Raw genomic sequence first — 14,349 nt, 5'->3', positions numbered from 1 at the left:
TTATTTTGGTGACATAGATATCCAGAAACTTCTGCACCTTCTGAATCATGTCCATTTACTTGTCATACTGGTCCATTTGAATTACTTGGCGCTTGCTGCTTGTTGCTGGAAGCTGGTCTTGGAATGTTGGCATCATTCCTAAGAGACATTCTTTGAGGTGAAACGTATTGAAATTCAAGCATCTCTCTGGTACGAAGTACATACTGCTTCATGCCTATCTACTTTCAGTTAGTATTATTTTTCTATGCTGCACTGCTGGTAGCCTATGCCACATACTATGAGTGGCACTGATCATGTTCTGAGAATAATGCCTGAAAGTAATGTGTGCAATATGAAAATATCAACAAATTTGAAGTATCAGTTTTCATATATCTTAAAAATGTTAGAACAGGGATGTCACGAAATTGACTTGAGAATTTATGTTCTATAGTTGAGTGCTCTTACAGTTCCTTGTTCTGATGTTGTTAGTACTGTTGGACCACATATACAGTTATGCCCTTGAACTGTGATCTCAAGCATATTGTTCATGCTGAATTCATGGTTCTTAATTGGGATACTGTACTATTATTTTCATGCATTTATTTTGCTGTGATTTGTACTTCATAAATACCTGGGCATCCTAACCTAGCCATTTCGTGCTTGCTCCATCGTGCGACCTGACCATTTTGTGTATTTTTTCTGCCCTGATCTCCACTTGATACAAATTTATCCTAATTTTCTTGTTAGTGTATCTGCTAAGTTATGAAGGCCCATATAGCATGTAATTTGCATTTAATTCTGGAATTACAATTGGTCACCTGAAAAAGGGCTCCACCTCCATTTGTTTGCTGATCTCATCTCATCAAGTTCTCGACCTATTAATCAGTCTTCTTATTACCCTGCAACCCTATATAGCTAAAAAGTTGCATGTTCTGAAAGAAGTTTCATGGCCCATCTTCTTGTTTCGTATATCAAGTGATTTTGCATTCTGGAACTAACAATAGTGAAAAAACAGTTGTTGATGCCCTGTTGATGAGATGAGATCAGCAAACAAATTTTTAAGTATGCACACCAGTTAAGTTGTTGATGCCCTGTTAAGTTGTTAGTTCCAGATTGTAATTTGTTTGCTGATATACGTAAAATTTGTTGATGCCCTGTTGATTAGATGGGATCAGCAAACAACTTTCCCCCCACTATTGTTAGTTAACGATAGCGAGAAGTATTTAACCGTTAAGTTGTTGATGCCCTGTTGTCTTACTTAAAATCCAGTTTGCATGTAGGTGCAGGACCTGGTACTAGGATGAGAGCAACCTGCATCCCCCTTGGCACCATCTAATGAGAATCCACCAATGATAGTAGGGACTGGCGTGTTTACCGGCGTGTTTTGTGGGCGTGTGTTTGGCTGTGTGCATCCTAACTATGCAGAGGCCGGATGTGTTCATTATATTTGTATCTTTTTGATGCTTTATTTTAAGGCAATAAATTCACCCTTTATCGAAAAAAAAACAAGTGCTGACCTGCATGCGTTGTGCACTTGTTGCGAATCTGAGAATCGCTTAAGCAATATGGGTCAGCATTGACTGCATCTCTCAATGTATGTCCTGTTTCGTTCACCATTTCTTTTAGTCTGCATTTTTCTGTTCAGATCTCTACATAGTTACTGGTGGGCAAGGCTCTGTGGCGCTGCGAGGCCAAGGAAGGAGTATTTGACTGCTGAGTTGTTGACGTTCCGATGTTTTCCTCAAGTTCACCTTGCATGCAACCCTTTGGTCGTACGTATCACCATTTTTACTATTAATAACTGGAGAGGATAAGGCCAATCAGTTAACTAAGCGAGATGTGCAGGCTCCCGGAAGAAGAATCACGCGCGGATCACGGACGGGCCTGGGACCACGGGATGAGAACAAAGGTGAGTCATCGGAGCTGACAAGCAACTCAGACACGTTTACTCCTGGCACACTGTACGGGATGAGAACAAAGGTGAGTACCTTTCTTCACATGTTAAAGCCACTAGCATCACAGCACGCAGCCTGTTATTAGTAACGATTCGTACAATGTTGGATGGTACGTCTGCTGCGGGTTTAGTGCTCGGTCGTGTCGCGTGTATCCATCCATCAATCCATGTGCCTCGTTGCACACAGACATGGAGGGGTTAGGACATGCTTGCACGGTGGAGTCCACATGCCTGGTTTCTTGCTGATTCCTACTAGTAAAGCTGTAAGTGATGCGTAGGCTAGATCGGTGGAGTAAAGGTGGTTTGACATTAATAAAGCTTAGACGCCGCCAGCTTAATTAGTATGAAGATGGTCATTTCTGCGAGGTCTTCACATGCGCCCCTCATGCGTCGTTCGAAAAGATTTCTTCAGGCAGAAAAGAAGAGAAAACACCGAACGAATGTTCCAGAGGTGAGAAGGCAGATGCAGAAGCTACACGAGTCATCCGCCCATCCATCCGTGAACCACGTTGCCCTCCTCGACAAATAACAGCCGTCCACAACACTAGCTCCGGGCCCACAGAGCTCGCGTAGGGACGGCCCCGCGCAGCCGATCCAAGAAACCCCCATCTCCCGCCCGTCCACATGTATTTCCCGCACGGAAATAATACGAGGCGTAATTTTTGGCCACACACAAAGCGCACACACGGGAAAGCACACTATCGCTTTCGATCGAGGGGGCGTGTGTGTGCGCGCGCGCGTGCAGACAGTCAGTACGGCCGCGCATTCCGACGCCAGATTTTAGAGGCCAGGAAAAAGAAGAAACAAGGAAGGGGGGTCGGTCAGCTTCGTGCAGCACCGAGGAGGGAGGGAGGGAGGGAGAGAAGGGGGAGAGATCAGCGGAGGGGGTCGGGTTTTGATTTTCCCTCGGCAATGGAGATGGCTCTCCGGGCGCAGAGCCCGCTCTGCTCCCGGAGCCGCCCGGTGCTCCTCGTGCGGCCCGCCAGCGCCGCCGCCGTCCCTGGCCTCGCGCAGGTCCGTCTTCTCTTCTCTTCTCTGCGCCCCCCCTGGAGCTGTTCTGGTCCGTGCTGGCTCGCGTTTTTCTGGCCCCATTTTTGGTCTGGACAAATCCGATTGGTGTTCAGGCCGGCCTGCCGTGCGTCTTGCCATTGCTTGGTATCTGAGGCGTTATTTGTGCGCGCACTTCGTTTCTGTGGGTGTTGTACCATCTCTGCATCTGGGTGGTGTTCTTTATGACAGTTTTGCGCTTCTATCAAGCAATTTTTTGGTTTGGCTGCTCTGCTAGCTGCAATCGAGGGAGGGGTTCTTATCCTGGGACAGTTTGTTCAGTGATAAATAATGTGCTATTACAACATTTCAGTCAAGTGATCTTTATTTACAGTTCCACGCCGTTCTCTCTTCTTTTCCAGTCTATCGTCAAGTGCAGCAGATTTACAAGAAGGAGGCTCGTTCGATGCATGGTGGCAAGCTCAGGTTCGAGGATTGATTTTGTTACAAGTCAGCGTAGGAGTACTCCGGCCATACAGCTTAGCTCATCTTCTCATAACATTGCATTATTCAGATTATCCCAAGAGGAATCCGAGGAGATCATCAGCTCCTAAGCCCAAGGGTACTGCCTCCAGAGGATATGCTCCAAGGCCTTCTGCCGAATCTTGGACCTCCACGAAGAAGACTGAACATAGCAGCGCTGATGAAGACGGTGATCTTGGCACAAGCAATGGGACGCTCAGTAGTGAGACAACAGAGCAGACAAGTATCGCAGAAGAAGAATATGAGGTGGAATTCTCAGGAAATGTTTCTAGCAGCATGGAGCTGAAGGGTGTGAACGAGGTCGAGACTGAAGAAGAGGCCGACCAAAAACAGCCTCCTGCATTGGCTTCCACATCCATGGATGTTGAGTCGACAAGTATTGCAGACGAATCATCTGAGGTGGACTTCTCAGGAAATGTTTCTAGCAGCGTCGAGCTAAAGGGTGTGAACGAGGTCGAGACTGAAGAAGAGGCCGACCAGAAGCAGCCTCCTGCATTGGCTTCCACATCCATGGATGTTGACTCAGTTAATGAAGCAACAGAGCAGACAAGTACCGCAGATGAATCATCTGAGGTGGACTTCTCAGGAAATGTTTCTAGCAGCGTGGTGCTGGAGGTAGTGGATGAGTCTGAGACTGAAGAAGAGGCTGACCAGAAGCAGTCATCAGCATTGGCTTCCACCTCCATGGATGTTGAGTCAATTGACAGAGAACTTGAGGAGTACCGTGTCAGAATAAGTGCACTGGTGGGTTTTAGCACCCAAGGACAGGACCAATCAATTATTGGTGTTCATGAACAAGACAAATTGGTAATTACTTCCGATGAGCAAGACATATCAGCTGTTGATGTTCCTGAAGAAAGCCAGTCAGTTGTTGGTGTCACCAGAGAAGATACAACAGAACAAACCACCAGCGAACAGGATATCACTGAAGCGGTAGTGGAGGAGATAGCCAGCAAGAATCTCGTGGCAAGAAAACATTCTTCATCAGAAGATGGCGTCGGGGCAAGTAAAGATGCCAATGAAGAGCCATTGGTTGCTGGTGATGAACTGAGGGTAACAGAGGATGAAGAACAACATGAACCAGAGATGCAAGAACAGGTACCGATGGATGTTGATCCTCAAGCACTAAAGCGAAGGCTTGCAGAGCTTGCAGATAAAAATTATTCGATTGGGAATAAGTGTTTTGTTTTTCCTGAATTAGTGGAAGCTGATTCAGTTATTGATCTTTACTTAAATCGTAGCATGTCGGCCTTAGCAAGTGAGCCTGATATCCTTATCAAAGGGGCATTCAATGGTTGGAGATGGAACCATTTCACTGAAAAATTGCATAGAAGTGAATTAATAGGGGATTGGTGGTGTTGTAAGCTCTACATACCCAAGCAGGCATACAGATTAGACTTTGTGTTCTTTAATGGTGACACCGTCTATGAAAATAACAGTTATAATGATTTCGTCCTGCATATAGAAAGTGACATCGATGAATACTCATTTGAGGACTTCTTGCTTGAAGAAAAGCAAAGGGAACTTGAAAGGCTTGCTGCAGAAGAAGCTGAAAGGGAAAGACAAGTCGAGGAGGAACGCCGGAAGGAGGAAGAAAGGGCTGCAATGGAGGCTGACAGGGCACAGTCAAAGGCTGAGGTTGAGATGATGAGGAATAAATTGCAGCATGTGTTGGGTTTAGCCAGCAGATATGCCGATAATCTATGGTATATAGAGCCTAGCACATACAAAGGAGGGGATAGGGTCAGATTGTACTATAATCGAAGCTCGAGACCACTAAACAATAAAAATGAAATTTGGTTGCATGGGGGTTACAACAACTGGACTGATGGGCCCTCTATTGTTGAGAGACTAGTCAAATCTGAAGAAAAGGATGGTGATTGGTGGTATGCAAATGGTATGTTAATTCACACATTTTATCTCTTAGGAATTAGGATTCATATTATCCGAACACAGCCATTTTATCATGACATTGACATAAAACAAGCATGGTAACTTGGGCATTGTTTATCCCTCTAAATTACATACTAATGTTTCTTTCCTTAAATACATGTTTTTTCATGAATGAGTTTTAAGATCCAATTTCATGTGTTTCTTTACTTGCTCCTTTTGCTTATCATACATATAGCTTACACTTTACTTTACTCCCTGTATAGTTACTCTACCTGAAAGCGCATTGGTGTTGGACTGGGTTTTTGCTGATGGATCACCTGGGAATGCAAGCAAGTATGATAACAATGGGAAGCGAGATTTTCATGCTGCCGTTTCAAAGAGCATATCTGATGACTTGTTTTGGGTGGAAGAAGAACGTAGGATATTTGAAAGGCTTCAGCGAGAAAGAAAAGAAAAGGAGGATGCTGGTCGGAGAAAGGTTAGTTCAAGAGAATCAATGCATATATGTAGGAGCATTATACCAATTTGTACTTGACTACTTATTAAGCAAAAAAAGAGAGGATCTTTCGACAGAAGATCTTGGGGTATTTACCTTTTGTTTGGTTTCAATAGGCTGAGATAACTGCAAGGATGAAAGCTGAGATGAAGGAGAAGACTATGAGAGAGTTTCTTCTCTCACAGAAACACATTGTGTATACTGAGCCACTTGAAGTACGTGCAGGAACCACAGTTGATGTTCTATACAATCCTTCTAACACAGTGCTGAATGGAAGTCCAGAAGTTTGGTTCAGATGTTCCTTTAATCGTTGGACTCATCCAAGTGGTCCTTTGCCGCCCCAAAAGATGGTGAATGAAGTAAATGGTTCACACTTACAAGCTACAGGTGTGGATCCTTGTCAGCGACCTTTCTTGAATGCATTTTATTAGTACACAATCAAGTACCGCTAGATCCATCCCCCAGAATATTTTCTGCCAAAGCTACTTGCTGGATTCGTATTATGTGGTGATGATTCGTACTTTTATAACGGATATGCTCCTATAAATCTCTCTAGACTTATGCTGGAAGAGCTCAAGCTACTACTTGCTCCTCATTTACCAGAAAAAAAATCTCATACAGATGGAGATCCTGATAAAGTAAAACAGAGCCTCTTCCAGCTAATCAAATTTATGTAAAACTCAGTGCTGCTTCTTTTCACAACTTGTTTTCCGACTATCATTTTGTTGCCAGTATTTATGATAGTATTTCAATCTGTGCTTTTATTTAATTTTTTGTATTATCATGGAATTTTCTCCTTTTGCATCTCTTCTAACTGTTCTGTCCATTTTCCAGTTAGGGTTCCTTTGGATGCATATATGATGGACTTTGTTTTCTCTGAGTCGGAAGAAGGTGGGATATATGACAACCGGGATGGGATGGACTATCATATTCCTGTGTCTGATTCCACGGCAAAGGAACCACCTATGCATATTGTGCACATTGCAGTAGAAATGGCTCCTATTGCAAAGGTAAAAATACTTCTTACCACCTTCTTTTGGTAGACAGAATGATGACATGCTCAACAATGACCAATGTTGTCACAGGTTGGGGGCCTTGGTGATGTTGTTACTAGTCTTTCACGAGCTATTCAAGATTTAGGCCACAAGGTTGAGGTTATTTTTCCAAAGTATGACTGTTTAAATCTAAGCAATGTAAGTTGTACACTGCACTTTATCTGGTGTCATCCTTTTTTGTGTCTTATAGTGGCCCTGTTACTAAGTTACTGTAGTATAATAGCACACAATTATACCATAGCACCATGTGTGTATGTCCTTTTCATAATTGTACTAGAGATTTTGGAGTCTCAAAGATTTCCAACAAACTGAACTCTGTAGATATTTAAGCAACTGTTAGTAACTCGGTTGGTGGTTGCAAATCCCAACATGCTTTAAAATTTGCTCTCTCATCTGAATAGATCACCGAAGGTTTATTTTGCTTTGTTTGCTGTATAGAGCACCGAAGTCCCTCTCATTGTTGAATAGAGCACTGAAGTACCACCTCTCTTCAAAACATGATTTATTTTGCTTTGTTTGCTGTATATTTACCTGTAGCAGTTTTTAGTTTTACTGCTATTTCCATCTTTGTTCACAATGTTTGATCTGCTTGCCTGATAGGTGGGAGTGGTGTTTGTTAGTATAGTTATTTTTCATCATTAAGCTGCCTTTCTTTCGTTGCAGGTGAAGGATTTACATTGCCGTCAAAGTTTTACTTGGGGTGGCACAGAGATAAAAGTATGGTTTGGAAAGGTTGAAGGCATCTCTGTTTATTTCTTGGAACCGCAGAATGGGTATGCTTATGCCCCATATTTGACCAATATATACTACTACTATTTACCAGTTCTTATTTGGTTTACATTTCATATTCTACTTTGTTAATGAATCCTTGTTTTATCATGAGTATCCTGTGTTTGACCTCATGTTAAGACCTGATGGATACCGGATAGATCTTACAACAAAGTACACCAACAGGGGCCATGCCCCCCTTAATTTTTGCATTCATTAAAGATCATGCTAGGTTTGGCCCTAACTAGTGTTTCAACTAGAGATTAGCCCCTCCTTTCCTACTAAGTTGTTCCCTTCAAGTTATGGCCCCCTCTTAAGTTTTACTCAAGCTCCGCCACTGCTTGTCACACTAACTATGAGATGAAAAACGGTTGTTTGATGCTTCTTTTACTGACACCTTAGTTATTATTTTGTATTGATGTCTTCTCTTTGCTATACTGGCTATTCCAATGAGTTGAACATGGCTATAGAGTTGGCATCCATATTAATTAAATATTCTTGTTTTCAACTTGTATTCAGAACTGAATTGTAGCAAGTTGCAATGCTAGCATGCAGACAGACGAGATGTGATGTGTAGAGGCTTCAGGCAAAACATAAATGTTTACTTCTGTTAGTAATTGAATGAAATTCCATCAATGTGAACCATTAATCTGGGAATAACCTTTGCAATTTCGTTCAAGTAAAAGCATCATAAAAGAGGATTGTTTTGACATTTCTTATTGCAGGATGTTTTGGGTTGGATGTGTCTATGGAAAGAACGATGAAAGTAGATTTGGTTTCTTTTGTCATTCTGCCCTGGAGTTTCTTCTCCAGAGTGGCTCTTCTCCAGTAAGTACAAAGCTATGTCCCATGTCATTATCTATCACATCATTGGGGTTATATTACTTATATAGGTCTTCTCCTGTGGCGTTTTAGCTAGTCCATTTGTTAGACCGTGCAAGTAAATCATCAAGCCATTCCATGCTGTTACTTTCTTGCTTGTATTCCCCGCCTCTCGACTTTTCATATTGCTAAAGTGTTGTCATCCTAACAGGATATCATACACTGTCATGATTGGTCAAGTGCTCCAGTTGCTTGGCTGTACAAGCAACAGTATGTTCATAATGGGCTGCCAAATGGTCGGGTTGTATTTACCATCCACAATCTTGAATTTGGGGTACATCACATTGGCAAAGCAATGGCACATTGTGATAAGGCTACAACTGTGAGTATCTGTGTTTTGCCTTATCCCTGTGATAAAGCAGATCATTCAACATATGGTTTAATTCTATTTCTTGTCTTCTTATACTGTTTTGGCCACCCTTTGCAGGTTTCGTACACATATTCGAAGGAAGTGTCTGGACATGGTTCTATTGCTCCTCATTATTTCAAATTCCATGGCATTCGTAATGGAATTGATTCTGATATTTGGGATCCCTATAATGACAACTTCATTCCGGTACGCTAATCATCATCGATTATATAGCCATGCATTTACCATCAGCCTGGACGGAATGTGGGAGGTATGTCTTAGTACTGTTGTGGATATTGTCAGCTCAACCTTTTCTTTCATACTTTTTCAGGTCCATTATACTTCTGAGAATGTTGTTGAGGGTAAGAGTTCTGCAAAAAGGGCATTGCAGGAGAAGCTTGGATTACATCAAACTGATTCCCCTCTAGTCGGAATCATCAGTCGGCTTACAGCCCAGAAGGGAATTCACCTTATCAAACATGCAATTTATCGAACTCTTGAACGCAATGGACAGGTCTTGGATTTCGCTTATAGATAACACCCCCCATGTTTATTGCAAGCTTGTTATGTGGTCTTTCTTGGCATTTAGCCTTTGCCCAACTTGTCAAAACTAAATCATATTGTCTTTCTTCAACAGGTGGTTTTACTAGGCTCAGCTCCAGATCATCGCATACAAGGTGACTTTAGCAACTTAGCAGCTAAACTGCATGGTGAATTTGATGGTCGCGTGAAGCTTTGTTTAACTTATGACGAGCCACTATCACATTTAGTAAGTCTCAGGTCCTCTTTCAGTGACCCCACATATTGGAACTGGGTTATCTTTACTAAATAAAATTCATGATCCTGTTGTAGATATATGCTGGCGCCGACTTCATTCTCGTGCCTTCCATTTTCGAACCTTGTGGTTTAACACAGCTTACTGCTATGCGATATGGATCCATCCCAATTGTTCGGAAAACTGGAGGTATTTATAATGTCTTGACATCTCAATGACATTGTGTTGTGTTGCATCACTTGTTATCAGTAAAAAGACATGACATGCATTGTGTGCAGGCCTTTATGATACCGTTTTTGATGTGGACGATGATAAGGATCGGGCCCGTGAACAAGGCCTTGAGCCGAACGGATTCAGCTTCGAAGGAGCTGACAGCAATGGCGTAGATTATGCTCTCGACAGGCAAGTATAACCTATCAGTCCTCTTTCGAAAAGAAAAGTATAACCCGCCAGAGTTGCATGCACTGTAACGGCACACAAAGCGTAATTCATGCCTCCTGTCCCCCCTGCTCCATTTCAGGGCGATCACCACATGGTACGACGCTCGCGACTGGTTTCACTCCCTCTGCAAGCGGGTCATGGAGCAGGATTGGTCCTGGAACCGGCCTGCTCTGGACTACATGGAACTGTACCATTCCACGCGCAAGAACTGAGACTTTAAGCTGGCAGGGAGAAGAACAGATGAAGTTCCGGGAGTGGGTTTGCCAGGTTTTGCGACATGCCAATGTCTCACTGCATATGCCGTTCTCCGGAAGCCATTCTTTGGGCTCTGAGAAGTATTGGGTTTCTGCATCCCTCTGCGACAGGCTGAGATGTGAGCTGTTTACTTTATCCCTTGATCATGATATCGCAGCATGTGACACGCAGACGTCAAATGTGGCACACGGGAAAGTTCGTTCTAGCGGGAGTATTCAGTTTTCGCAAACATGTACCAATGCAAATATGTTCATTTTACGGTTCTGTAGTCCTTGAAGATGTACATATTTTGTAAGCTGGCAGTTAGATTCTTAGGGCCGACGCTCAGTGTAGCAGTATTATTTTCTGCCTCGTCTTCTGAATAATGAAGTGCATATCAAATGGTGTAGTATATCACGTTGGTATCTCAAAACTCGAAAGCGTGTTACATTCGGCAGCAATTGAGCATGGGGAAGCTGAGCTCTCTGTTCTGATTTTGCTGCATGCGCCGCGCACATCTAATTACGAAATGAAAGAATTGGAATGAGACAAGCAGCTTTGACTTGGCATAGCCGATGCCGGCGCCGCCGCAGCAGTACCTTGACACGATGACAATCTTGTTGTCGTCCGCCGTGATGTTGTTCATCAAGTCGTAGATGCCGGACCTCGCCACCGTCTTCATGGAGCCCTTCTTTACTCGGTCGGATCATGTGCACCATTAGCGAGATTGAGGGCTAGTTTGGTTCGAGACCTGGCAAAAATTTGCCTGGCCTGGACCTTCCCTGAGACCTGCCTGGAAATTGTTTGGTTGATGCCTGAAGAGTGAAACACTAGCCTGGCCTGGAGCTTCTGCTACGGTCATTAGCCTGACTCAAATACCAGGCATGTTGGTTAGCCTGGACCAGGCGTTCTGCACCAGTCGCCTGGCTCAAGCCTGGGGTTCTAATTCTGCTTTTTTCTTGTGGGCCAGCAGCTATTTGCAGTCTGACGCATAAATAATTGCTTCACAGGCACAGGACACGAACCAAACGTGTGCCACTCAGGCTGCCTGGCCAGGCAATTATTTTCATGTCTCCAGGCCGTTGCCAGGCTTCGTTTTCTCCCAGGCATGAAGTCCAGGCCTCAAACCAAACTAGCTCAGAGTGTCCCTCTTGGGCGAGCCCTTCTTGGTGTCCCTCCTGTGTGTCCTCTGTGTCTTTCCCTAATGGCCCCCTCTGCGACATGCGGCGGTGGCTGCGGGAGTTTCCATCGGAAATGAGCGGCGGTTCTGTCGATCACGGCTCATGCGCGAATCTGGCATTGGTGGTGGCATGTTGTGCTACGGATAGAATTTCGTTTGATTTGGTTCGATTTTGTTTGCTTTCGGTGCCGATTAGGTAAGTGACTGATGCACTGCTGGAGGTGGATTGCCTTGCTTTGTCTTGGGTCAGGAGCACGATGGCATCGAGGACAAAGTGTCGGAGACTTGCGGGCATGGCCAGCGCCCAGTAGTGAAGAAGGTGAATTTTGGGATGCCAGTATGAGCCTACGAGGTAGTTGCATAGCACATGACAAATTTTCCAGTTTATGCTACTTCATTTGTGCTAGAATTGCAAAATTGAGGTGTGGTCTATGTGAACAGGGAAATAAAATATGTGTCCACTTCGCGCTCCGAGGCGATCTTCGTTTTTGCCCTGACATGGCACTTTGCTAGAGGGTAGAATCTTCATCTTCAACCTCTACATCAACCCTTGCCGCTCCCATGGCGATCCGGAAGTAGTCCACCTTCGAGCACAAGGGTTTGTGGTGTACATATGTGTCATCTCTCTCTCTCTCTCTCTCTCTCTTTCTCTCTCTCAATGCCACCATGATTGCAATCTTGGGGCATTGATGATTAGTTGAATTGTATGATATACCACTTGTGACAAGTACCTTTATGGATCGAATCTTGTTCATATTATATTCTTGAACTTAAGGGGTTAATGAGATTACAAATGCATGTCTGGTATAATCCCTGGAGACACTCATGAGACATTGGGTGACTCATTAGATAGACTGATCGACTAGATCACATGGTGTTTGTGTAGTATAATCTCTGTGGCTACCAGGGTGACATTGGGGTGGCTTTATATTAAATTTAGAAAGAAAAATTTGAGGTGGTTTGCTATTTGCGCACCTATAAGATCTCGGCCGGAATTGATCCAATCAAAAGAAACTTTGTGAGGTTACATCATTATTTTAACAAAGTTATCATGTTGAGAGTTGACACTAGTGAAACCTAATAACCCTAGGCCTTGTTTCCAACAATTGCAAACCTCATTTTGGTCACGTTTCCATCTTATTACCTTGCTATTTTAATTGTTCATAAAATACAAAAAAACACCATCCAAATTATCTATCTACCATCAAATTTATCAATCTCTTTGCCGAACGAGTGCACCTATACAATGAAAATTGTACTAGGTGTGTTGGGGACGCAAACGATTACTTGTATCTTATTGTAGTGTTGATTGAGAGGAGAATACAATCGTCCTACACCTCTTGCTGCTTGATAAATCTTAGGTCATCCATTTGAGGAAAATTTACTGTTGTCCTACAAAACTCTGTGCTTGGAGGCCTAACAGAGTCTACATGAATAGAAGTGTGTAGTAGACATTAGTAAGCAGTAAAAAGAGCAATGAAATGCAATGGAACTGAACAATAGCATAAGGATAAAACCTTCACAGGGAATAACGAGTACAACACTTAACAAAAGTAAGGAAAAAAATGACAAGTACTTAAAATGTCTTCACAACAGTCACAGAAGAAGGATAGAGGGAGAAATTCTTTGAAACACGACAAAGTACTGAAAGTAAAGCTATCGAAGAATAGAACCCGTAAGCTTGGTGAAGACACAGTGATTTGTTTACCCAAATTCAAATTGTTGGCAACAGTTCTACATCTTGGTTGGAGAGGTTGATCCACCTCTCTAAGGACACACAAGTCCTTGCCTTTGTGAAGAGATATACAGAAAGATTGAAGTGAATCGGGTGTCTTTATTGCATATTTGTTTAGGTATTTATATCTCCTGAATAGGCGCTTACAATATCGATTACAAGTAGTGGCATCATTTATAGGAGACGCAATGATGGTTCGCTATACACAACATTGGGAGAACACAAGATCCTAATTACTAGGCATGATACACCAAAGAATCTGTTGACTGCCCAATTACCCTAAATCTAATGCTAATTGACTCCTAACACTCCCCTTGGACAACGTTGTTTCTAAGTTTCATTGTCTTGAGAATCTTTATATATCTTGAGTGCTGGAAAGTCTTGCATTTTCTTAATACTCCCTCCGTCCCATGATATAAGAGCGTTTTTGACACTAGTGTCAAACACTCTCTTATATTATGGGAAGGAGGGAGTAGTTCTTAATCTTGAAAACTTTAGAAATCTTTGACCTTGTACTGCATATGTATTCCTAAAAATTCTATGAAAAAAATATTGGGAGAACAATAGGAATTTGATATATTGTTAGTATAATTAATTGTCTCATTCACGCCTACATGAGAAATCCGTTGGAAAACTCATAAAGAAAACAGTATAATATTAATTATCAAATGATAATTAATAAGTTTAGTTCTAGGAGTTTTACCCCCTAAACTTTGCAAATCTCGTAGTTGTCTCATACCAATGCCATGAATGCATTTTTGAAATATAACTATTGGTAAAGACTCAGTGAGCAAATCTGTAAAATTGTCACAAGATTTTGTTTGCAGAATACCAGGTTCTCCATTTTTCTGTAATTGATGAGGAAAGAAGAGTTTTGGAGCAATATATTTTGTGATATTACTTTTAAGATACCCCATATGCATTTGAGCAACACATACACCATTATCCTCATAGATAATGGTTGATGAATCTAATGAACCAATACTGCATGATGTTTGAATATGGTTAATCACTCTGCGAAGCCATATACACTCTCGTGAGGCTTCATATATAATGCAATTATTTCAGAGTGCTAGTG

The 14,349-nt window shown here is 42.6% G+C and overlaps 1 protein-coding gene across 3 annotated transcripts; it reads left to right on the top strand.

Annotated features, from left to right (window-relative positions):
• Positions 1-1,514: 1,514 nt before the first annotated feature.
• Positions 1,515-10,789, top strand: LOC123054641 (starch synthase 3, chloroplastic/amyloplastic). 3 transcript variants are annotated; one of them, XM_044478451.1, is made up of 17 exons: positions 1,515-1,751; positions 1,825-1,888; positions 3,343-3,406; positions 3,495-5,360; positions 5,620-5,834; positions 5,969-6,239; positions 6,687-6,862; positions 6,938-7,045; positions 7,571-7,680; positions 8,401-8,503; positions 8,709-8,879; positions 8,985-9,113; positions 9,238-9,420; positions 9,544-9,675; positions 9,759-9,870; positions 9,960-10,083; positions 10,202-10,789. In XM_044478451.1, the coding sequence occupies exons 2-17, from the start codon at positions 1,877-1,879 to the stop codon at positions 10,332-10,334; spliced, it is 3,909 nt and encodes a 1,302-aa protein (XP_044334386.1). In that variant the 5' UTR covers positions 1,515-1,751; positions 1,825-1,876; the 3' UTR covers positions 10,335-10,789. The 3 variants fall into 3 exon arrangements, with proteins under 3 accessions (XP_044334386.1, XP_044334385.1, XP_044334384.1); XM_044478450.1 differs by lacking the exons at positions 1,515-1,751; positions 1,825-1,888 and adding an exon at positions 1,933-1,959; XM_044478449.1 differs by lacking the exons at positions 1,515-1,751; positions 1,825-1,888 and adding an exon at positions 2,733-2,947.
• The last annotated feature ends 3,560 nt before the right edge of the window (positions 10,790-14,349 follow it).

Source organism: Triticum aestivum, chromosome 2D (genome assembly GCF_018294505.1).
Source record: "Triticum aestivum cultivar Chinese Spring chromosome 2D, IWGSC CS RefSeq v2.1, whole genome shotgun sequence".
In the NCBI taxonomy this organism is placed as follows: Eukaryota; Viridiplantae; Streptophyta; class Magnoliopsida; order Poales; family Poaceae; genus Triticum; species Triticum aestivum.
This window is presented reverse-complemented; position numbering and strand designations above follow the sequence as displayed.